The 24,611-nt window shown below is 37.9% G+C and overlaps 2 protein-coding genes across 8 annotated transcripts in view; one reads left to right on the top strand and one right to left on the bottom strand.

Annotated features, from left to right (window-relative positions):
• LOC107665665 (rho GDP-dissociation inhibitor 1-like) overlaps nucleotides 1–5,823 on the top strand; it is a 34,236-nt gene extending 28,413 nt beyond the window's left edge. For all 3 annotated transcript variants that reach the window (XM_016456652.1, XM_016456646.1, XM_016456661.1), the window contains exons 4-6: nucleotides 599–675; nucleotides 1,108–1,171; nucleotides 4,376–5,823. In XM_016456652.1, coding sequence (XP_016312138.1) covers nucleotides 599–675; nucleotides 1,108–1,171; nucleotides 4,376–4,575 — 341 coding nt within the window. In that variant the 3' untranslated portion in view covers nucleotides 4,576–5,823. The remainder of the gene's footprint in view (nucleotides 1–598; nucleotides 676–1,107; nucleotides 1,172–4,375) is intronic.
• Nucleotides 5,824–6,167: 344 nt separating this feature from the next.
• cdr2l (cerebellar degeneration-related protein 2-like) lies at nucleotides 6,168–23,668 on the bottom strand. Of its 5 annotated transcripts, none has more exons than XM_016456617.1 (7): nucleotides 23,593–23,648; nucleotides 23,405–23,511; nucleotides 23,136–23,257; nucleotides 13,253–13,365; nucleotides 10,903–11,051; nucleotides 9,359–9,523; nucleotides 6,168–8,396 (listed from the first exon to the last, which is right to left on the bottom strand). In XM_016456617.1, exons 3-7 carry the CDS (start codon nucleotides 23,212–23,214, stop codon nucleotides 7,505–7,507), a joined length of 1,398 nt encoding a protein of 465 aa, XP_016312103.1. In that variant the 5' UTR covers nucleotides 23,215–23,257; nucleotides 23,405–23,511; nucleotides 23,593–23,648; the 3' UTR covers nucleotides 6,168–7,504. The 5 variants fall into 5 exon arrangements, with proteins under 5 accessions (XP_016312103.1, XP_016312088.1, XP_016312112.1 ...); XM_016456602.1 differs by having other exon boundaries at nucleotides 23,393–23,511; XM_016456626.1 differs by lacking the exon at nucleotides 23,405–23,511 and having other exon boundaries at nucleotides 23,593–23,668.
• Nucleotides 23,669–24,611: the final 943 nt, after the last annotated feature.

Genomic DNA, 24,611 nt, shown 5'->3' on the forward strand with positions numbered 1-24,611 from the left:
AACTAATTTTACTCATTTCAGAATAGAAATAGGTCACTACTTGTATACGTTAAAAGAAACAAGAAATAACAAAGCAAAAAAAACTGTAAATTACTTTAAAGCCTTAAATCTATTCTTTGAATAATTTGTAATTATTTGTACTTGTTTACAGATGTGAGATTTTTTTAAAATTGCTTTTCATTTTTATTTCTTTATTTTAAGTATTTGTTTTCATTCAGTTGAAATGTTATTGCCCTTATATGTTCTTTGTTCTAAAAATTGCAAAAAAAAAAATAAAAAAAAGAATTCGATCGGACAGCGGCTGGTCTCCCGCAAAACGCATAAAAAGTTTAAGGCCGTGTAAACGGCCCTTAAATGTTTAACGGCTATTCAAAGATTTGTTAAAATGATATGAATGCCAGCAGTATATTATAAAATACTGTTTTGGCGCTTGCCTTTATTTTGTTAGACACTAGACAGAACTGTTAGACAAAGATGGTGAACTAATGAAGATGGAGAACGAGCACTCATGAGTTTAATGAGTTCAAAACAATGCACTCGCTGGTATGTTTTAAAAGCTGGACTAACTTGTGTTTGTGTGTGTTTGTTCCACTCTCAGGTGATCTGGAGTCCTTTAAGAAGCAGTCGTTTGTGCTGAAAGAGGGAGTGGAGTACAGGATAAAGATCAGCTTCAAGGTTAGATGACCACAACTGGAAACATTTAGATGCAATAATTGCTAGGAATTAATGGGTGTCACAACTTTTGTCATTGCATGAGAATTTCACAGCAACGTAACTGTATAAGATATTTCTACTAGAAATCTAGTGATCGTTTATATTTCATTACCATGGATTAGTGCCCTACTTCACTTTCACATTTGTTGAGTATATCCTCTTATTTGAAGCTTGGACTCTCTGTATTTCCACATTACTCCACGTTTCTTCCAGTCACATGTTAAGCAGTAGCTGTGTGAACATATCTGCTGTGCTATAAATGGTCACACATTGTATATTTGCCCTACATCTAAACAACACATGCAAACACGATGCTTGAATCTGTACCTGTTTATCAGTTGCATAATGTGGCGTCACGCCTGACTGGTCTTGTATATTTACATCTGTTTACAGGTAAACAAAGAGATCGTCTCGGGGTTGAAGTACATACAGCAGACCTACAGGAAAGGGGTGAAGAGTAAGTGTTCTTTAAAAATGACAATACAACATTCACATTACACAGTACATTTCATCCCAGAATCAAAGGTAAAGAGATTAATGTGTTGCTTTACGGAATTTGTAAGACAAACTATTCTTATTACTTACGTTTTCTTTTAATTTTGTGGTGAAATTAGTTATATGACCCAGATATTTTCTTGACAGGTTTCTGCATTATATTGGTTTGTTTAGATGAATTGATGTAAAGGAGTTATTGGATAGGGCCGCCCTTTTAGAGCTGCTTCTATCCATGTTGAAATGCCATTATGCAAATCCTGTGCTGTGTCTGGTGGGATTTTGATTTATTTAAGAAGAAAAGCCTCCAGTTCTTTGAGGAACTAGATGTGAAAATCTACCTCCCTCTCTGTTCACCAAAGCTTCCCATTAATGCTTGAACATATTTTGTTTTTGGGAGGCCATGCAATCTACCTTCAACATGTTTAGATTTTGTGTATTATGCACAAATGAACATGAAGTAGGAATGGGCATTAAAAAAAGTATTTCTCAATAATAGCATTTGCTATTAAATTGTTTAAAAGGCTAATAGTAATATTCCTTTTTTTTACTTTATTTTTATGGAACGTTTTGTAAGAAAAAAAAATTTACATCAAAAAGAAATGAGAGAAAACAAACCAACAAACAAACAAAAAAATACAATGGGGGTATACATTGTTTTTTAACAAGTGTGTAAATATACATTTACACATGTAAAATATATATAATTAATGAATATTTATATTACAGTATTCAATCCACTTCCAATATTTTAGAAATAAGTCCTTTTTAAGTCTCAAAATAAAAGTAAATTCTTCCATGTTGTATATTTCTTTAACAATTTCTGTCCATTCACCAAGTGAGGGAGTGTCCTGCTTAAACCAATGCCTGGTAATGCTCTTTTTACATGCTATACTTAATATATTTACAAGATATACATCCTCCTTCAACAATCTTTTTACTAAAATCTAGTAAAAATCTGCTTTAAAATAACATTTTCCAGTTTATCACTAACTGAAGATGATCAAATATTATTCTTCCTTGTCCATTTATATGCACCAATATAACAATTTGGGCTGTCAAAATGGCTGAAAATCTCAATTAGAATTTTGTACTTAAATATGATCAAAATTCGAATTATATTCGACTTTAAAATGCATAATTTCAGTTAGGGTGAAAAAAAGCTTTTGGCTTCTCTCCTGTGGCCACAAGAGGGCGCATTGAGCAAAATATTACAAATGACCGTTTATTCAAAGCAATAAAATAGCATGACTATCTGTGAAAAAAAGAGCATAATGTTTAAAATGTTTATAAACCAATTATAATTAAGTTGCTTAACTATAAACGAAACAGCATCATACGTATGCATAGTTTAATACAAAGGGCCGAAAGCCAATCACACAGTTTTTTCGTTTAAAAACATGAGATGCAGTGGGATGAGGAAAAAAACCTCGCCATAAAGTCTCGAGATTTGTTTGTTTTTTTTCAAAGTTGAACTTGCATTAATTTGACATGGCTTTCTAAACATGCAGCTCTTTTGTGTGAGACTCAAGTGCAACGGTGATAGATGTCCCTCTAGAAAATGCGCAAAATATGCGTTCTGTGTGAACAGCTTGGTTTCAGTCTTTGATGTAAACAAGATCTTCTCCGCATTGATGTTCTCTTTTTCCGCAATATTTTTCATGAACAACGCAGCAGTGCCGCATCTAGTGGCTTCAACTGAATAGGCTAACAAAAACATTATAATGCAACACTTACATCGTTATCGTATCTCGTGTGCTACTGATAAGGCTGCCTCCTTAACGCACACCTAAAATTCGAATGCAATGTTTTTGCATTCGAATGTGGATTTTTATTTTAAATTCAATGAATATTCGAAATTAGATTTTTTTCTCTCCTGTGGCCACAAGAGGGCGCATTGAGCAAAATATTACAAATGACCGTTTATTCAAAGCAATAAAATAGCATGACTATCTGTGAAAAAAAGAGCATAATGTTTAAAATGTTTATAAACCAATTATAATTAAGTTGCTTAACTATAAACGAAACAGCATCATACGTATGCATAGTTTAATACAAAGGGCCGAAAGCCAATCACACAGTTTTTTCGTTTAAAAACATGAGATGCAGTGGGATGAGGAAAAAAACCTCGCCATAAAGTCTCGAGATTTGTTTGTTTTTTTTCAAAGTTGAACTTGCATTAATTTGACATGGCTTTCTAAACATGCAGCTCTTTTGTGTGAGACTCAAGTGCAACGGTGATAGATGTCCCTCTAGAAAATGCGCAAAATATGCGTTCTGTGTGAACAGCTTGGTTTCAGTCTTTGATGTAAACAAGATCTTCTCCGCATTGATGTTCTCTTTTTCCGCAATATTTTTCATGAACAACGCAGCAGTGCCGCATCTAGTGGCTTCAACTGAATAGGCTAACAAAAACATTATAATGCAACACTTACATCGTTATCGTATCTCGTGTGCTACTGATAAGGCTGCCTCCTTAACGCACACCTAAAATTCGAATGCAATGTTTTTGCATTCGAATGTGGATTTTTATTTTAAATTCAATGAATATTCGAAATTAGATTTTTTTTTTTTGACAGCCCTAATAACAATACACTCTATTGACTTTTTGTTATTTACACTATGATTGCATTATGATTAGTGGTGTGTGACATTGACAAAACAATTATATCTCAATTTTTTCCCCCCATGACAAGTACACAATATTTTACTAGTTCGTTGAATCATTGACTCACCCGATTCTTTCACAATCGTGGATTCATTTAGTAACGAAGCATCACTGTGTTGCTCAGAGACATGGAATGGTTCTGTCATGACTGCTTGGAACATTTATTTTCATTGCCAAATTAAGCAAAAACCAATATGGTGACTAAAATATAATGTACAGTATTAACCAATTGTTTATTGAACTGACATACTCTATAATGTCAGCTTCCACAACAAACCATTACAGTATTATCATAGATGGTACATATCGCACACCCCTAAATTGGGTTGTCTGTGAACATGTAATCAAAAGTTATGATTGTGTAGATTTTGTATATTGCCCAGCCATAACATACGTACACTATCTCTGATTGCTCAAACAAACCACTGACAATTAATTCATATATTCGCAAATAGTCTACTCCGATTAATTTAAACCTCTTCACCTGTTTCTTGTGTTCAGTTGACAAGTCTGACTACATGGTGGGCAGCTATGGGCCTCGACCGAATGAATACGAGTTCCTGACGCCTTTAGAGGAGGCACCCAAAGGCATGCTGGCCCGCGGCACTTACAACATTAAATCCAAGTTCACCGACGACGACAAGCACGACCACCTGTCCTGGGAATGGAACCTCAACATCAAGAAGGACTGGAAAGATTGAGCTGTTTCCAAACCCCCATTTTCCTTCTTGCCATCCTCCTATTTCTTCCCACCCTTCTTCCCTTTCTTCCTCTCCAACCTCCTCCAGTTGCCTCCATCATCATCATTTTCATCACCATCAACATCATAATCCTGGATTAACTGCTTAACCGATTTTAAAGAAAAAGGATCTTTCTCACTCCGTCCACTTTCCTCCAGTTTTTTTCCCTCCCTCCATATTCCTATCCCTTTCCCTCCCAATGAGTATTGAGGCTTTTCATGAAATATATATGTGAACACAAACAAAAACGTGCACAATCCATATTTTGTGTTTTGGTTTGTTTGTATATAAAAGTAAAAACAGAGGGGAAAAAATATTCAAAAAACCTCGTGGATACTTTTGACATGGTTGTTATGAGTAATCTTCACTGCCCCCCGTCTTCCTCTTGTCATAAACCCTTCCCCCGTTTATCCCACGTCATTCCTTTCTCTGACATTCCTTGTTTTCTTTTTAACCATGATCTGCCTTTATGAGTGAAATGGGAGAACTCAAAAGTTTGCCTTTGCCCAGAGGGAACATGTCCGATGCCTTTGAGATGAGCCTAGGGTTAGCGTAGCATGGGTAACTGTAGAAATGTTAGTGTTAATATGGCGGAGGAGGTCTTTACTACGCTCTCTGTATGAATGTGTCCAAATATGGTTTTAGCTATGTAGGGTTCGCAGGATCTGAACATCCTGTCCACTAGGGGAGCCGTACTAAGAATCAGCCTTGCCCTGCGGTGACGGCATAGGCTTTTTGTTTAACCGTTTCATCGCCATGTGGCCTTAAAAACGATTCCTGTAGCAAGACATTGAGGAGCTGCCTTTTAAGATTCTAGGTTTAAATCCGATCAGATATTTTGTCCTTAGGAGGCTAAGGTGCATTACCGACTCTTGCCTCCGGCAGTCACACCTGCTGCCTTGTTCAATCGGCTCGATTCGAGATGGACCAAACTTGTAGGTAGGTAGAAGTTGGTGAGCCTTGATGCAGAGTGAACATTTTCCCCACTCCAGTTATCACCTCCCGCTTTCCAAAGACAACTGGTGCTTCATTTGCAGAATGTGCCCTTTGCTTGTGATTAACGTGAGTTGCCGGTTTTTAACAAGCAGAAAAGGGCTGTTTTCACTAACAGATCTCAAGTATTGAACAACTCAGCTGAAAAATTACCAACACCGTAGACTTTGCCTCCAGTATCGACAACTACGAGCTGCTCCCGGTCTGTAAATATAATGGAAAGAAAGTCAGGACTCTAAAGGAGGTGCATTTGTAGTGGGACAAATCTGGAGTTAACCTAAATCTAAACTCTCCGCTCTAGTCCAGGTGTAATCTAACCTCAATGCTCAAACAAGAGAGGATGTGCTCATGCATAATTGTACTGTTTTATACACGCTTGTTTTTTTTCCTTTGCCAAAGTAGTAGCTTGTTGTGCTGGTCCAGAATGCTGCTTCTGTCTTCATCTGTTTGTACTTATCTCTATAATAGCTGGAGATTACCGTTCACCTGTGTCAATATTAAAGTGTTCAGAACAGACAGTTTCTTTTGTCTTCCATTTACCAACATGAATGCTGTACCATTGTTTTTTTTGTTTTTTTACTTCAGGGTGAGGTCTAGATGGTAAGCCTTGTTCTGCAAAACTTTACTATTAAAACTTGGTGCCACCGAGCTTAGGACTGCTGATTATTGGCATAAGGTCTGGTTAGTCTGTGTTCACTCCATTGAGCACACCAGCCATTCAAAGTATGATCCGTTGTCAATGAGCGTGGATGGGCCTGTTCAGTGCAAGCATACTACCTAGTGCAGAAATGGGCAACTTTGGTTGTGGAGGTTCAGTGACCTGCAGAGTGTAGTCCTGATCCCTGAACTGTTTAAATGGGGATAGAGCTAAACTCTGCAGGACACTGGAGCTGCCCATCCCTGACCTACTGGACCGGTTGTCCACGCAGACACAAAAATTGGGCTACAAGGGAAGTATATTTTCAGCTTTATGAGGAATGGGGTTACTCAAAATGGTTGACAACACCAAAAATGGGCCGATGTAGAAACAAATGTATGGAGACTTTGTGATCAGTGTATCTGGTAGTGAAAGAACCAGTTGCTATAAACTTCAAAGTTCTGCTTGTTGGTGTCTTTTACTATTAAGTGCCTAAAACAACACTCTGGATATCTTCTGAGCAAGACCTGATGGCACTAACCTGATAAACCTTAACAAGTCCTGTAACTAGTGCTTCCTCGATTACAGCAACTTTGTGAGCACCTTTAGTTCCTTGTGGATTCACCCAAACTCCCAGACATTACATAAAGTCAGCCAGATTAGAACTAGTGGTTTTCTGCTATTGCGGGCCAGTTTTGTGTGAAATGTGCATCATGTGGTCAGCCTGTGGGCGGTACATGAAGACAAGGATTGCTGCAAGAGTCTTCAAATGTTGCATGTGAGATTTTTCACAGAACAAGGGTTTCCATCTAGACACAACCCTACAGCCGATCCATCCTGATCACTCCACTCATTCATCCACGCTCATGGTAATAAATGTATCAAACAACCTTGCAAAGTGTGATTTAATATTGAACAAAAGTGGTTACACAATGCTGTGGTTATCTGTAACATGTAATACATGTGAGAAAGGAAATAATCATGTCTTCCTGTGCTTGATCAACTTTAGGGTGATTATGGTTACATTTTAACCGATAGTAAGTAATTTGGTCTACCCTAAACGGCCAACCCGGCAAAAGCACATTAGACTCAAAACGTCCAGAAAACCACCATTTATCTCTTGATGTGTGGCACCAAATAATTCATGTATGAGCTGTACTAAATAACAGATGTATCTAAACCTCTTTCTGACTAGTTTAAAAAAAAAAAAAGTAAGACATTACATGAAAGACAAGGGAAAGAAATCAGAAATCAAATGGGCTATTTTCCGCTTTTCCTCCCTTTGGTGGAGTTTATGTCGCTCTTGGTCCTCTGTAAGCGGGAAAAGATCTCCTTGAAGAGGGCTTTATACTCTGGAGTGTTGTGGCTCAGCCGCTTGTCCACAGCCTCCACTTGCCGGCTGAGGCCCTCCAGGGCCTCTGGAGTCGAGGGCGTCTGCGGTGGAGTGGGCGGCTGCTGGGGCTCTGCAGCCCTGCATTCCTTCATGGACGGATCTCTGGACACGGGCCGGGAGGTCTGCACCCCAGCGTGGCATAGACTCTCCTCGTGGCGCCGACACTTCCCGAGCAGCTCCTCGTACTTCTCCAGAAGGGCGTGATACTGCTCATCCACCTCTCGGAGGATGGACATGCCCCTCTTCCGGACACCGTTGGCGTGAAGCGCGTAGCTGCCTTTGCGTCTCCCTGAGGCGTCGACCGCAGAGATGGCATCTAGAGCCGTATCACTGCAACTCTTCCGGACGGGTGCAGCTCCATCATTCGCATCACCGTTCTGCGTTCCAGCCATAACTGCATCCTCCGGCGTGTCCGTCTCGGGTGCGCAGTTGAGCAGCGTCTGCTCCAGGCCCTCGTCTCCGCTCAGGAGGCAGGCTCGGGACTTGCGGAGCTGCTGCATCTCCTGGAGCTCCGCCTCTAGCTCGTGCACGCGCCGCTGGCAATTCTCGGCCCCCATGAGGCGCTGCTCCAGCCGCTCAAACTCCTGTAGCACCGTGCCACATTCCCGCTCAGCGGCCTCGCGCCGTCCGCGTTCGGCCGCCACAGAGGCGCGCAAAGATGACACCATCACACGCAGATGTTCGTTCACTTCGTCAGCAGGCTGACACACTTGTAGGTCACCGCTGCCTGGGTCAGACACCATGAAACCATCCTCGTACCTGGAAAAGAAACACCAAACCATAGGCACAAAGACCACACAAAGATGGATTCAAAGAACAGAAACTTCGGGTTTAGAGACCAACAATAATGTTGCATGGTTAGACATTTTTAAAGTCACAATGTAATGGATGTGGCGACAGATCTTCTGTATTTTGACATCTGAGTGTAACAGATTTCTAAAAAAGAAAAATGTTGGGCAGAACTTGGTTGTGTGCATTGGCTGTTAATTGGAAGGAAGGAAGATGAACGCGAGCAAGATAGAAGAAGGTGAGCGTAAGCTTGTAGGGGGGGAAATTTAATAAGACTAAATGACTGGAGAAGTCCGGCAGGTGTCACCAGAGAGAAGACTTATTATATTGATGAAGAGTTATTTTGATAAAAAAATTGAAGGTTAAAAAAAATTAATAATTTGCAATAAGATCCATAAGGTACATTTAAAAAATATTAATTTCATGCTGACTTTAATCCGCCACGCCTATTCAAACAGTGTTCCAATGAGGGGGGTCAAAGCAGAACAGAAAATAACTTCTTAATTACTTCTAAATTATGTTTCTTGATTTAAAAATCTTGATAACATTATAAGTGGACCTTAGAGAACAGTACAAAATAAAATAAAAAAAACGATGCCATATTGAATTTTATGATAAAATGTATGATAAACCTTAATTTATGATAAAAATGTATGATACATTTTATAAAAACCTTATTTGATTAATTTTATTTTTAAAAAAATGAGGCTGAGGGACAGACTTAAAGTCTTCTATCCCTCACAGCCACATTTTGTTCCTGTCAGAAATTAAATATGGCGCTACCCTGACTAAGGTCTTTTTCATTCGGTGTTTTCTTTCTTGGAAATGACAATCCACAGTGAAATATTGTCTCTTGTGTCATTCTTGCCCGTGGACACATTTTTTAATGACACAACATTACTCCACTGCAGACGTAATAAACCGGGACGTACCTGGGAGCGGTGCAGAGTTCTTTGAGGCAGGGGAACGTGTGCACAGTCTTTCTCCTCTCTTTCTTCTCTCTGCGAACCCTGAGCTCTTCCAAAGTGCGCAACTCCTCCACACGAGCAGTTAGCGTGTCCACCTGCCCCTGCAGCATCTCCATAGTACTTGTCAATCTGTGAGAATAGATTTGCAATCAGCCAGCCACCATAACTCTGGGCCAGTTGCATAAACACATTGTTAAGACAAAACTAGTATGACCAACTAGCAGTTAGCCAAGGGGTAACGAGTCTTACTTTTCACTTTCAAACTAGACCAGTCTACCTTTTTATATAACAGACTTAAAGTTATGACTAGTCTTGAAAAAATGACTAGCAAGACCAAATCAGAAGGTTCTCTGGCATTGTCCATTGGATTGTCTGATAATACAAAAATTAGCCTTTAAATAATGTAACTGCTCTGATATAATTTTAAAGGGTTAGTTCACCCAAAAATGAAATTAGGCTGTGTTTTACTCACCCCCGAGGCATCCTAGGTGTATATGACTTTCTTCTTTCAGACAAATCCAGTCGGAGTTCTATTAAAAATTGTCTTTGATCTTTCAAGCTGTTTAACGCCACTCAACGGGTGTTGCATTCCTTCAGTCCAAAAGACGTGAAATAAAAAGCGCCCTTCCATAAAAAAAGTGTCCCACACGGCTAAAGTAAGGAAACTTTGCTTCTTTTGATCCTGTAAACAAACGTTGGTTTTCACGAGACTTGCGCATGCGCAAAGCCGACCTCTTACGTCATCCGCCCAGAACTGCTTCGTTTACAACAGTGAGCGCAAGCTAGATTAAAGTGATTATTACGTATTGAATATGGATATTTTTCTTACAAAAACGCATCGATTCGCTACAGGAGGCCTTTGTTCACCCCCAGGAGCAGCGTGAGACACTTTATTTTATGGAAGGGTGCTTTTTATTTCACGTCTTTTGGACTGAAGCACTGCAACACCCGCTGAGTGCAACGATAGAGCTTGAAAGATCAAAGACCATTTTTAATATAACTCCGACTGGATTCGTCTGAAAGAAGAAAGTCATATACACCTAGGATGCCTCGAGGGTGAGTAAAACGCAGCCTAATTTTCATTTTTGGGTGAACTAACCCTTTAATAACTGAAAAAGGAATACAGAGAAAAAACTTCAAGGCTGTAGTGTTGGGACTGTCATGTCACAGCATCACTACTTTTTCCTGAAGGCAAAAAATGGTAAGTGAGAACTAGTCAGATAATGAATGATTCCTCCTATAGCAAAGGTTTAGCTCATGAATATGAATTGTTCCAGGAATTTAATTGTTCCAGGAAGGTTATAATGCAAAGTCAGCATGACCAAATTAATATTCATGAGCTGAGCCTTTGCCAGAGTAAGACTTTGATTTAAGGAACCTGTGAGTGTTGGAGAGATACAATAGATGAGCTGGTATTGTTGCAAATTTTCGGTACTGAAGTACCAATACTTCTGAAATCCTCATTGTGTAGTGTGTTTCGCATGATGCTCTTATAACGTATGGCTCACCTGTCAATCTTCTGCTGAGAAGCTTTGCTCTCCAGCACCAGTTTTTCATTGGTTATCTCCAGCTCTCGAGCCGTCACATCCAACTGCTCGTACACTTTAGCATGCTGCTCGTTCATCTCGCGCAACATCTCCATCTGCTTGGTCAAATACTGACACAAAGAGACACATGCATAAGCCCGCCATGCCATATATGCAAAATATGCTATAAACTTAAGCAGCACTGTAAATATTAGTGAATACGCTTTTTATTTGGTCATTTAATTTTTTTAAGGGCGCGTCAGACTAGTTTTGTGTTTGTTCATTATCATATACACGATGTTTTAATAGAGTTGAACTTCAGTAGTTGAATAAATCAGTAATGTTTCCATCCAAAGTTACGAATTAAACTTATGCGCAAAATTGGAATTTCGCATAAAACATTTGCGAATAAAGCACCATTTCCATCCAGTGAGCTGAAGAGAACAAAATCATCACTTCCTGATTAACTTGCACTAAATATCACACAGAAAATGTTATTTGCTGCAGTAGGAGAAGGCACAGTATATAATAATTTACAATAAATTACGAGCTTCAGAGCGCGCAGACGAAACGCGGTCATGTTATCTTATTTTCGGAGCCTGCTGTTTGGGAACGCATAACCGGGAGTTAATTATAACGAAGTACTTTGACGAGACTTGCTCAAGCATTTTAGAATGACAAAAAAAACTAGTATTTCAGATGCTGTGCAATGAGATCAGTCTGTTGGTTGGTCCAAGTATGCTGTCCCATCGCAAAGTCACGTCTTTTTTAATGCACATTAAGGAATTTATTAGGTAAAAGGTTTCCATCGTAGTTTATACGCATGTTTTCTTACCGGATAAGAAATTTATCCTACTTAGTTGAGCGTGTAAGTTTTTTTATGCGCATTTTTAGAATTTATTCGCATCTTGGTGTTTCCATTCAGCTGGGGTTTTTTTCACAATATCCTAAAATGTGCATAAAAATTGGTGGTTGGAAGCATAGCTAGTGAATCAATCTGTATTAGTAAATTGATTCAAAATGCTGATATTATGTAAACCTAATCAGAAATGTTCATGAAAAACTGCTAAATGGAATGAGTCTCTTAATCATAATATTTTGATAGAGAAATACTACAATATCTTTGTTTTATTAGTGCTGTCAAACGATTAATCGCGATTAATCGCATCCAAAATAAAAGTTTTTGTTTACAAAATATATGCATGTGTACTGTGTATATTTATTATGTATATATAAATACATACACAGTAAATATTTTGAAAATATTTACATGTATATATTTATATTCTTATATTTTATATTATATATAAATATATTGAACATATAAACATAGCATATTTTTCTTAAATATATACATGTACGTGTTTGTATTTATATATACATATATATAATAAATATACACAGTACACACACATATATTATGTAAACAAAAACGTTTATTTTAGATGCGATTAATCGTCTGACAGCAGTAGTTTTTTTTTCCTCATATGATGGAGTCAGTGTTAAACAAACCTGGCACCTGTGTTCAAGCCATTATGAAATGACATTCTTGTGGAAAGCTTGGTAATCTCTTGTGAAATGTGTTTTTGTGTTCAATATTACATTGAACTTTCCTTCACTAAGATTAAGACCATAAACCCCTTACATTTCATTTTTCTCAGTGCTTGTATTCATACGGCAGCAGCCAAAACATAACAGTTCCAGCATTACCGGTCTGAAATATCGAAATGTTGTGCAATCCATACAGAATGAGACCAGTATTCAAACAGATGCGAGAAACAGCACCTCATTGTTCTCAGATAAGTAATAGAGTCTTTGTTCAGAGGATCTGGCACACAGACAGGCGACGGCTGTCATGCACTCCATTAGCATCATGCTGATGTGTAATTGGCTCATCGGGAGATAAGCACTGACAGGAAATCAAGGGAAATTATTCTTCACTGAGACATGCAGGTCAGAGGTCTCGACAGGTTTGAGCGCAATTAAGAATGTCATTGAGAATCATTGTATTTCTAAATTTGAATTTGGGCAGCAAACAAGATGCAGAATTCTAATTGTATTTAAGGACGCTGAAATAAAATGGAATAAAATTCAATTCACTGCTAAAGTATGAAAAATTAACACAACATACAGGCTGTTTTTTGTCAATTTGTGTTTTGTTTTGATGGCTGTTAACCGTTTTAACAGTACTGAACTTAGTTTTGAGAAACACGTCTAACTAGTTCATAAATAAGCATAATTATGTGAATGTTTTGGATCAGGAAATGATGTATTCACAGCCACAAACAGCTCATCACGCTGGTGCTCATGCAGATGTCCGGCTGGTCTGTACCTCGATTTCCTGCACCTGCTCCTCATTGTTGATGTACATCTGCTGCAGCGAGTCCTCCAGCTCCTTATTGCGCTCCAGCAGGGTTTTCCCCAACTCAGCTGCCAAGTGCAGATCTGGGATAAAAACAGTACAATATAAGGGGATCTGCAACAAAACAAATCCTGGTTACCATAGCTAACCATTCATTTCTATGGGGGAAATTAAACAGAACCCACCACAATTTTGACTGTACTTTTTTGAACTTCAAATACAGCAGCTGATTTAAAAAGAAGATGCAATGCAGCGACAAAAGAAACATGTGGAATCATGTCATGTTAAGGTCTGGATTTTGGCCTTCTGACACTTTTTTTATTAAAACATAGAACTAAAAATGACACAATCTCAAGATACTGTCTACTTGAATATGTTTAAAGACCAGAATCTCCAATGAAAGGCTTACAGTTGCACGTATAACTGTGATAAAATGTATTTTAACGTCAAATGTCACTTTACTTTTGTGAATTCTCGGCAGCACTGGCTCACAATGCTATTTATTGTTGTATTGAGGCTGCTGTCCTTATGATTCGCTTATGACAGAGACACAAACACAGTCCTCCAGTCCACTCAGAAGGCGTTTTAATACCCAGGGAACATGCTAACAGAGACGGTGTCACACACACAGGGAGGAAGTGACATCGTGGGAGGTGGTGAAGTATTGAGCTCGGAATCATTGACCTCCATTACACTGATATGAATGCAGAGATTTATCATGAGATGAGACGTGTCAGAGCCAACGCAAACATACTATAGGGAGGAAACACAGAGCACCACACGCATAAATCATACAAGAGCGTTTAGTGCCACAGTGTAACACACTTTCCTCCGTGTGTGTGTGTGTGTGTGTGTGTGTGTGTGTGTGTGTGGAAACTGATCCCATGAGAGTCTGCTGGAGAGAAACAGATAATAGTGCTTAAAACACAGAGCTGAGGACACATACTACATTTAAAAAGCCATTTCATTGCATGTGGCTTAACTGCAGTAGATTATAGGAATGCACCTATTGACTGATACTGATATCGGCTGACTGAAAAACGATATAATAGCTATTAGTATTAACCTACTGTTTTGTTGTGTCAATAAAGGTTTTATTTGCTTTCATTTTTCTGCCAGGTTAATTAGACTTCATAACACCAGTTCAATCATGACAACTCTCAGAAGATTTTAGCATGCTGATGGATATGACAATGTTAATGTATTTGGTCTTGGCGGAATAGATCTGCTACGCTGCTGCTGAATTGCTGCTGCTGTTGGTTATTGCTGTAATTGTAGATTATTGCTGCTGCTGTAAGCAAGTACAGGAACTTGCTACTAGGCCCTGTTGCAATAATCAATATATCGACTTATCGTGCAATATATGTACATGACCTCAATACATTTTGGTGACGCAATATATCGCCCATTATGTTTACTTAAAAAATTAATGTCACCATGTTTTTTACATTCCACTTGAGCCAGTGTCTTTTGCAGCTTCTCGTACATAACGTGGTGTAGTCATGAGGTGCTCGTTCAAATAAAAAAAAATGCTTCTACAAAGAAGTTTCATCTGAAGATATGGCCTTGTTTAGGGATCTGTGCCTTTGTGCATACGGACATCTGACTGCTAAGTACTATATATATTTAGTGCTCTTTTGTTTGTTGTTTTATAGCCTTACCTGTTCCTGAAGACAATACTTCTCATTTTTATGTAGGGTTTGTTTATAGTTCTGTTTGCACTGGGGGTGGGTGATATGACCAAAATTTAATATCACGATATAAGTAATTCTATTTCATGGTAACGATATGTATCACAATATAGTTATTTTGCTTTAAATACACTGGAAAAAAAAGATTAATTGAATTTACTAAAAAAATTTAAGGTAAGTGGTTGCAATCAATTCATTTTAGCTACATTTGAATAAACAAATTTAGTTGACTAACTTTCAGCATTCTTTTTTAAATGTAGCTAAAATAAATTGTTTGCAACTTCTTACCTTAAAAAAATTTAGTATAATTTTTTTCAGTGTAAGGTCTTTGACATCAAACTTTTTGATACCATAGAAATGTCATAATTCCTATGTCACCAGTGTCAATATCACAAAAAAAAAGCTTACTGAAGACAAGTAAACAGTCAGGAATTAAATAAGAATTACAAGCAATTGGACAAAAACTACAGTAGAACAAATAAATAAGAAACGCTACATGCATTGTATAAAGCAATCAAATGTAGCTTATAAAAAAAAACTACATTGTTCACTGTGTAAATTAAATATATATTTAAAAATATATATTCACGCAGTAAGAGTACAGAGTTCGACTTGTGAGGTGAAGAGCTCGGGTGCGAATTCCGTAAAACTACGGTTCCACAAAACAGTTCAAACCTGCATATAAGGAAGTTCAAATGGCACGGTTGCATCAACAAATGCGTTTTTTATACCAGTTTTGCATTTGTTAACACTATCGGGTAGGTTTAGGGTTGGGTTTGGTGTAGGGGATATTTCCAACGATAGAGTATTAACTTTTAGCGACACTCCCTGGTTATTTATTGAATTATGAACCACCGTAATACGTACCAGAAGCAACATAATAAAAACACAGCAATACGTAACAAATACGTGAAAACTACATTGTTCGCTGTGTAAATTAAATATATATTTAAAAATATATATTCACGCAGTAAGAGTACAGAGTTCGACTTATGAGGTGAAGAGCTCGTGTGCGAATTCCGTAAAACTACGGTTCCACAAAACAGTTCAAACCTGCATATAAGGAAGTTCAAATGGCACGGTTGCATCAACATATCCGTTTTTACACCATTTGCATTTGTTAATACTATCGGGTGGGTTTATTGTTGGGTTTAGTGTAGGAGATATTTCCAACACGAAAGAGCATTAACTTTTAGTGACACTCCCCGTCGGGTAGGTTTAGGGTTGGGTTTGGTGTAGGGGATATTTCCAACGATAGAGTATTAACTTTTAGCGACACTCCCTGGTTATTTATTGAATTATGAACCACCGTAATACGTACCAGAAGCAACATAATAAAAACACAGCAATACGTAACAAATACGTGCCAGGGTCACGTATTGAACCCTCGTTTTAGCGCCACTCACTGGACGTTTCACTTTGAAACTGCCACGAAATGTGCAGTAAGGTACAAAATAACGGTGTTGCATAAATGTATTTAGAGGCACGTATTTCTAATGAGCCTGGGTTGGTTATGTCATACTCCAGGATATTTACAGCACATTCACACATGCGCACTCTTCAATAATGGTGCTTTCATTCTCTTGACAAACTAAAAGACGTAGAATGAAATGTGTATATATGGAATAAAATATACAGAATGTACCATATGTTAGCTTGTTTATTTTGCCCAAGAGCATGATCTCATACTAACTAACTATTCTTCTAACCACAGGTCAAGAGCTGTAGTTTCAACCACACACGTTTGCAATGTTCATTGGAAATATGGTTTTGGGAAACACCAAATCATTAAACTATGTTGCTATCTATGGAACTTATGACCATAGTTGGCAAACAAAACTTTTGGGAAACAAACCCCAGAGTGACATATTGGCCAGTTGTGTTTTTTAACATGAACGCCAATAAAAGTGTCAATTCACATAAGTGGTCATCCTGACTAGTCTCAAAATTTGCCACGATTTTAAAGAAAAAGTATTTTATATACATGTTAATTCAGTAATGTTGTGCACATCTTTGCATTATTATATATTACCAATCTGCTCTCTAGATAAAAGCCATCAGTTAAAAAAAAAAAAACCTTTATGGGTTAATCATTATTTTAAATAATAATCACAAAATAATTTGTGATATTAGCCATAACCTAATTTTCATGATAATTGAGGCAAAAATATTTTGAAATAGAACATTTGCATAATTTCTAAAAAATAAAAAAAAACAGATAGCATGGTTATGATTATTGTGCATCCTTACTCTATTACTGACACGTTACTATTGGTCTCATGTCAGAGCAGTGAATTCTCATCAATCATAATAACAGCACAATCTGATATTCAGACATTTTTAGTAACAGCCGTGAAACAAGGTCAGCTGTGATCTCTGAGGACCCACATCCCAATTAAGGATTTTTCCTTAATTAACTTTCCCAAAGAGAACTTGCTCTTTTGAAGAGTATTTTCAACCTAACATGCACGTTACCAGGCACACGAGCTCAGCATGCCTCACTCGCCTGAGGCTGGAGGACATATATAGGCCTCATGTGCACTCAACATTTCTGCATGTGTGGTTTTATATCCACACACAACACATGACAGCAAACCCAAAACAAGAGCAGAGCCATTTGCAACCTATGATTCACGCAGTATGGAAAACGTGGACAGAATTACGGAATCCAGTCATTAAAATGCAATTTACTATTTAACACAGAATTTCACAGCAAAAAGTGGATGAACAAATCAAAAGGAGGGCTTTACATTTAATCAAATGGCGATGTGGAATAGTATCTGTGCTGCTGAAATACAAATATCAAACTTTGAAATTCTTTCAAATAAATACAAAAATTGCATAAATTATTCTTGAACTGACCAAAGTATTTAAAGGGTAAAGGTTACATACAATTTAACATTAGATGTTAAATTGTGATGTGAAAACCACTTTTGTTTTATACAGAATTGTTCTGTAGTCTACACAGTCTTTAATACAGTTACATCAGAAGTTATTAAATAACAACAAAAATTAAGAGTAATCCCTTACTTTACTTTTTTCAAGGGAAAAGTAATTTATTACTTAGTAATGCAGCCAACACTGATACACCACATGAACGTCTTCTCCAGAGCTGCTCTATAAAGGCCCGTTCACACCAAGAACAATAAATATAAAGATAACAATAAAGATAACGATATTAGCGTCCACACCAGCGGGCGATATTGTCTGTTTATTCTAAGCGCATGTGCGTCTGCCGCTTTAAATTCTCGAGCTTGTCACAGCAGGATGGATTCTGATTGGCTGTCAATGTTTGTATCGTTCATCAGCTGGAGAAAAATCGTTCTGAAAGTGATATCTGTGCCTTTATCGTTATAGTTGTAGTGTGGACTCTGCTATTCTTTAATATTGAGAATGATTTTTGGAACTATATCTTTATCGTTATCTTTATAGTTATCATGCTTGGTGTGAACAGGGCTTAAGAGTCACTTTAAGAACATTTCACCATTTCATTTGATAAAACAATCGTCAGATACACAGAAACTCAAAGGTCTTCACTACAACCGTCAAAATAAAAGTTTGGTTTAACTTTAAGAAATGATGACAAACATATTACATAATTTATTATACTACTGTACAAAGAACTTCTCAAAGAAATCATATCAATAATACAGTTTAATAAAACCTTATTTTTAAGGAATATCACACAATATTAACTATTTTTCATCCATGTTTTAATTTAAACAGTAAAACTGTTGTGCAGAACTTTGTTTGCCAAAAACAATTTACATTTTTCAGACTTAAATTTTAAAAGGAATACATTTTTGTTTAAAGGGGTCATATGATGCTGCTAAAAAGAACATTATTTTGTGTATTTGGTGTAATGAAATGTATTTATGCGGTTTAAAGTAAAAAAAACACATTATTTTCCACATACTGTACATTATTGTTCTCCTCTATGCCCCGCCTTTCTGAAACACGTCGATTTGTACAAAGCTCATCGTTCTGAAAAGCGAGGTGTGCTGTGATTGGCCAGCTATCCAATGCGTTGTGATTGGCCGAATACCTCAAGCGTGAGACGGAAATGTTAGTTTCGCTTTCACAACGAACAACACAGCGGCCTAGCGTGAGAGAAAGCCCCGGCTTAGCCTGAGCTGAAGCTGGGCAAGAGTGAGCTGAGGCGGCGGGGTCGAGAACGGCGGTCCCGGCGAAGGAGCGGTGAAAACGGTGAAAGCCGATCCGGCGATCCACAGCACTAAGTTGATGTATTCCCTCAGCGACCAGCACAGATCAGCTCTAGGCATGACGAAGCGGATATCGTCCTCTTTTGGAAGACCAAATAAAGTAGTTTCGCTTTCACAACGAAGCACACAGCGTCTTCACGACATGGCGGCAGCGGCAACAACAATACTACAGCGAGAATAAAAGTTACGACTTCTTTCTTTGCGTGAACATTTGGGCGGCGTTATGCAAATCTTCCCAGATAGTGACGTGGATATGTGGGGGCGTGTTCGAACGAGCCGTTTTAGGTAGGCGTGGTTGACTCTTAACTTTTATAAAGAATATCTCTTTGGATTTGAGACTTTAGTCTTTGCAACTTTACAGATCTTCTTTATGCACCAAGAGCTTGTAACACTCCAAAGAGAAAGGAAAAAATGAAATCGCATCATATGACCCCTTTAAGTTTTATGCACTTATTTGGATACCATTGTTTTTGATAATATTTTGTATTAAATCATACATCATAGAATCACAGAAAAAAAAAATTCATAGGGCACTATTATAGTTAAATTGTAATAAATGATTAAACTGTTAAGGTTTTTATGAATTCAACTGAATGTAATTAAACCACGGAATTCCGAATAAAAAAAAAATGGAAAACAGAATTTAGGATAAATAAGATGAAAATATTTCATAAAACCATCTGGTAAACATCATGAGGTTTGTTTAAATCCCTTTTGTATGAGCAATACAGCGTTTGCCTTAGCAAACACCACTGTTCAAGTAACCAGCTTATCACACATAATTATGCGTTACGTGACCAAATGTAACTATAATAGACTAATGTGCCGAGACAAAACTTCTATTGTACAAGATGTGTCATCTGCCATAAAGGCTGATTATCTCCATCTATTGTGTGCTTAGTGCTCTTTGCATCTGAAGTGTCTCTTGGCTAAGTATGTCATCTTTCACCTTTACCCTGACCATCTGTATCATCCCTTCAAAAGAGACAGTGGTGTCTGGAGTCCTAATCAGATCATCCAGCTTTAATTCCCCTCAGTCAAATATTGAATCCTACCCACCGCATGATCTCTCTCTTTCCTCCACGGCTGCGGCAGAGTGAATCCACACTAAAGCCGAGTGCTGTTGGGTTGGCAGGCTAAATCACTCTTTAGGATGAAGTGATATAAAACTGCGCTCATACTGTCCGCCCCTAGGGTGAACACCACCAATCCACTCCAAAACTAGAGTGTCATTGTGATATTTATCAAAACGCCACTAACTGAGCAATGGTGATATTTCACTCTGCACTTTCTGAAACAGCATTTCCTCTCATGATGGATTGCTTTGACCGTTGAGAGAGTCTGAAACAGATCAATATGGTGTCTCTGCAAGAGATTGTGTGCTAGGCCTCCATTAGACCATTAGCACAAAGTACATGAATATTACTCAGCTAATTTGATTGTGAAAAAATATGCCTCTAAACATGGTTGTTAGAGGCCTTCCTGTAGCTGGTGATGCATTTCTGAAGCGCGTCTTACAAGCAAACAAAGCATATTACAATAATGGTGCAGGTGAGCCAATGCAGTTGATAAGACGACATACGATAACATACTAAAATAAGTATAGAGAAATTAAGCATTATTCTAAGCTAAAATGGGTTTAAGCAGTAAGTCACAGAGTTATTACAGAAACAAACAAAAAAAAAATAAAATAAAATAAAATCATAAAAAAGCAACACATCTCATTTTCATTTAGTTTAACTTGATGTACTTAACTAAAATTAAAGCTAGAATAAAATTAATAAGAAACAATAGAAATGTAAAACTAATAAAATTATAATTTTTAGGTTTTTAAATTGTTTTGTTACAGTTTTTCATTAAAATTACAACAAAATTATTAAAGCTTTAAAATGAAAATGTAAAACAGGAACTATAAAATCTAGTGCTGTCAAACGATTAATCACGATTCATCGCATCCAAAATAAATGTTTTTGTTTACATAATATACGTATGTGTACTAGGGGTGTGCGATATATATCGTCTGCAATAATATCGTAATTGTTGTTTTAACTATGTGCGATTTCTCATTTTAAATATTAATACAAACTATAATAGCATCTCAATGATACTAAAATAACACTGGTAAGCTTACTGCAGATAAGCAGTGTTCTTAGACAATGTCAAGATGCATTCATTTATATCACAGGTGTGTTTTATACCTGCAGGTAGGGCTGCACGATTAATCGAATGCGATTGTCATGCACATTTTGTTAGTAATGCCGGTTCTGTAATCAGCAGTAAATCATCATCACATGCTTTCAGATGGAGCAGCATTTACTACACTGCAGGGTACATTTATAGTCAGAAAATTCAATTTTAGAAAAAAATTAAATCTATATAGCAACATAAAATCTTTGCTCGAATCTAATCTGGAATATGTCAAAGTCAAAGATCGCGGTTATTTCATTACTTCCAGAGAGGAATAACTAGACTCGTTCCCAACGAAGCGCCTCCTCAGCCAAAAGACCACTGCTCCAGATTCCCCAAATTCTCCATTTGCCTTCCTTTCCAATCCCACTGACTGCACAACCACAGGACAGCTCTCTCAGATTTAAAATACAGTTCCTGGCTCATCACTTCTAGAGTGCAGCATAACAGCGTGTCCTGAAAGTCACAGAGATCGGTCACGGGCTGTTCTATGGATCAGCATTTTACGGCGATTCAATCCAGAGGGCAATGACATCATCCTAAACCCACAGAGAGAGGCGTGTCTGTGCCGTCCATCCTCTTCTCATTCAGACACAACGTGATGACATTGAAGTAACTGCACTTCTTTGAGTATGATCGGACTACTGGAAAATAATCCAATCTGAAATGTGAAACAGCTGTTGCATTTTATGATCAGCATTCAGTCCAGAAATCAAATGTGCATGGCTCCTATTTGACCAACGAGTTCACAGTGCTTTTCCAGTTGTTCCTAATAATGACTAGATAAGAGAACAACTCTTTTCTACTAGCTGATGAAATGTTTGAGCTGGATAAATCTATCACTAAATAACGCTCAGAAGAAATTCAGACCAGTGCACCATACATTATCCAAACAAAACAAGCCCAAATGTGCCTCTGGACCACAAAACCAGTCTTAAGTCGCTGGGGTATATTTGTAGCAATAGCCAACAATACATTGTATGGATCAAAATAATCTATTTTTCTTTTATGCCAAAAATCATTAGGATATTAAGTAAAGATCATGTTCCATGAAGATATTTCGTAACTTTCCTACCGTGAATATATCAAAACTTAATTTTGATTAATAATATGCATTGCACTTGACTTCATTTGGACAACTTTAAAGGCGATTTTCTCAATATTTGGATTTTTTTGCACCCTCAGATTCCAGATTTTCAAATAGTTGTATCTCAACCAAATATCGTCCTATCCTAACAAACCATACATCAATGGAAAGCTTATTTATTCAGCTCAATTAAAAAAAAAAAGACTGGTTTTGTGGTCCAGGGTCACAAACATCCTTGTCTGGCTGATGCATCTGTACTCGCTACTGTGAAAATAACACACTAATGCTTTGACACTGCAGACCCAGTTTATGATGAGGAGATTAAACCAGACTCAGCTAATGTTGAGCATCTGGACTGACACAGATCCTGAGGAAGACGTCATCCATTTACAGTCATCACAGATGCATCTTTAACCTTCAACCTCATCCCTGATTTCTGATTGTGCATCCAAATATGACACGACCAAGACAAATCCCTCTCTGAAGACAGAGGAAAGCATTGTTTCTACACACAATGAGCACTTTCTTTGTGCACGGTTTGTCATTCGATCACACACACACACTCACACACACACACACACACACACACACACACACCAGCAGCAGCAGCAGCAGCAGCAGGCTTTGTTGTCAAACTGATGCGGTTTGTGGTGTCTTTCTCTCACCTTGCTCCAGGTCTCTCTGGTCGTACCACGGCTCATCTTCTTCCGTCACAAACTCGTCCATCCTGCCGGCTCGGAGCATCAGTGTGTCGCGGTTAACGCCGGAAGCGCAAAGATGCGCCGATCTATCAAAGCGATAAAAATAACACAGGATGAGGCTGCAACATCTGACTTTTCCTGGCGCTTATGCCGCACACTTACAATTGCGGAAAACAGAGTTTTTAAAGAGGCGAACAGGGAAAAGCAGCGTTAAAACACACTTTTTAATCCACCTATTTTCACGGTTTCTTGCTAAATAAATGTCCCCTGGAGCAGCATCGAGGGATCCGCTCAACGCAGCGGCAAGGCAACAATGACAGCGCGCTTGACTTGAAATTTCCTACTTAATACAAAAAAAAAAATATATATATATATATATATATATATCACGCTGTTGCCATTTAGTTCTGTCACACTCAACTCCTCCCACTGCCGTGCAAAGCGCTGATATCGCTCCTCATCCCAGTTCCCAACAACACCCCGTTGGTTTCGCCCGACAGATAAAGTACCATAGGGAAGGCATTTCTATTAATATTCACGAGCGAACCCTTCGCCATTGGACGGTTACAGAGCCACGTCAACAGCCTCTTTTAATATTCACAAAACACGCGTTCGCCATTGGTAGAGCTTTTAAGCTACGTCCATGCGACGTAATTAATATTCAATAGTTAAATCATAGCCGATTGAGTTGAAGTCAGTCAAAAATAGCCTAGTTATGTTTAACTTTGAAATTAAGAGTTGGAAATAAGGATACTATATATTATTTTTAATGTATTTTAGCTACTACTTTTGATTTTTAAAATTAAATACCAGACTATTTTTGACATCCTAGTAAAATTGACCATAAGATCCAACTTTTAGAGACACATGCAAACATCAAGTTCTATTTATTACGCACGAGCAAAAACTTTGCCACTGAGAAATTAACTGACACGTCACCTAAGGTTATTAATATTCATGACTCAATTTACCACGCAGAACCTTCGTCATGGTGGGAATCGTAATTTCTCCCGCCAGCGCTGCTGCTCTTCTACTGAGACTTGGGTATTTCTTAGGTGCAAAGGGGGAAAAAAAAAACAAGACAAATGAATTATAAGATGTTGGCAACCAATATCTGAGAATTGAACCAAAAACAGCCGAGTTCCTAACTCCCAGTAAAAACCCCATTCATTTGCTTCATAAAGTGCTGATATTTAACAAAAACATATACATTTCAAGACAGACCTCAAAGGTAAGTGATGATTTATCCTTCTGTAGAAGGCAGAGTGAACTATACTTTACAAAAGCATTAATAGCTGAATTCCCAGTGAAGAACTACACTACCCATAATCCTGAAGCGAGATCCACCAATCAGAGAAGTTGCGGTTGTTACAGAAACAAAAGTCGCTGTAAAGCAACAGCAGTTGTTTCGGATCCAATGGACCTTTTTCCACATTTCCG

Source organism: Sinocyclocheilus anshuiensis, unplaced genomic scaffold (genome assembly GCF_001515605.1).
Source record: "Sinocyclocheilus anshuiensis isolate Anshui unplaced genomic scaffold, SAMN03320099.WGS_v1.1 scaffold229, whole genome shotgun sequence".
Classification (NCBI taxonomy): domain Eukaryota; kingdom Metazoa; phylum Chordata; class Actinopteri; order Cypriniformes; family Cyprinidae; genus Sinocyclocheilus; species Sinocyclocheilus anshuiensis.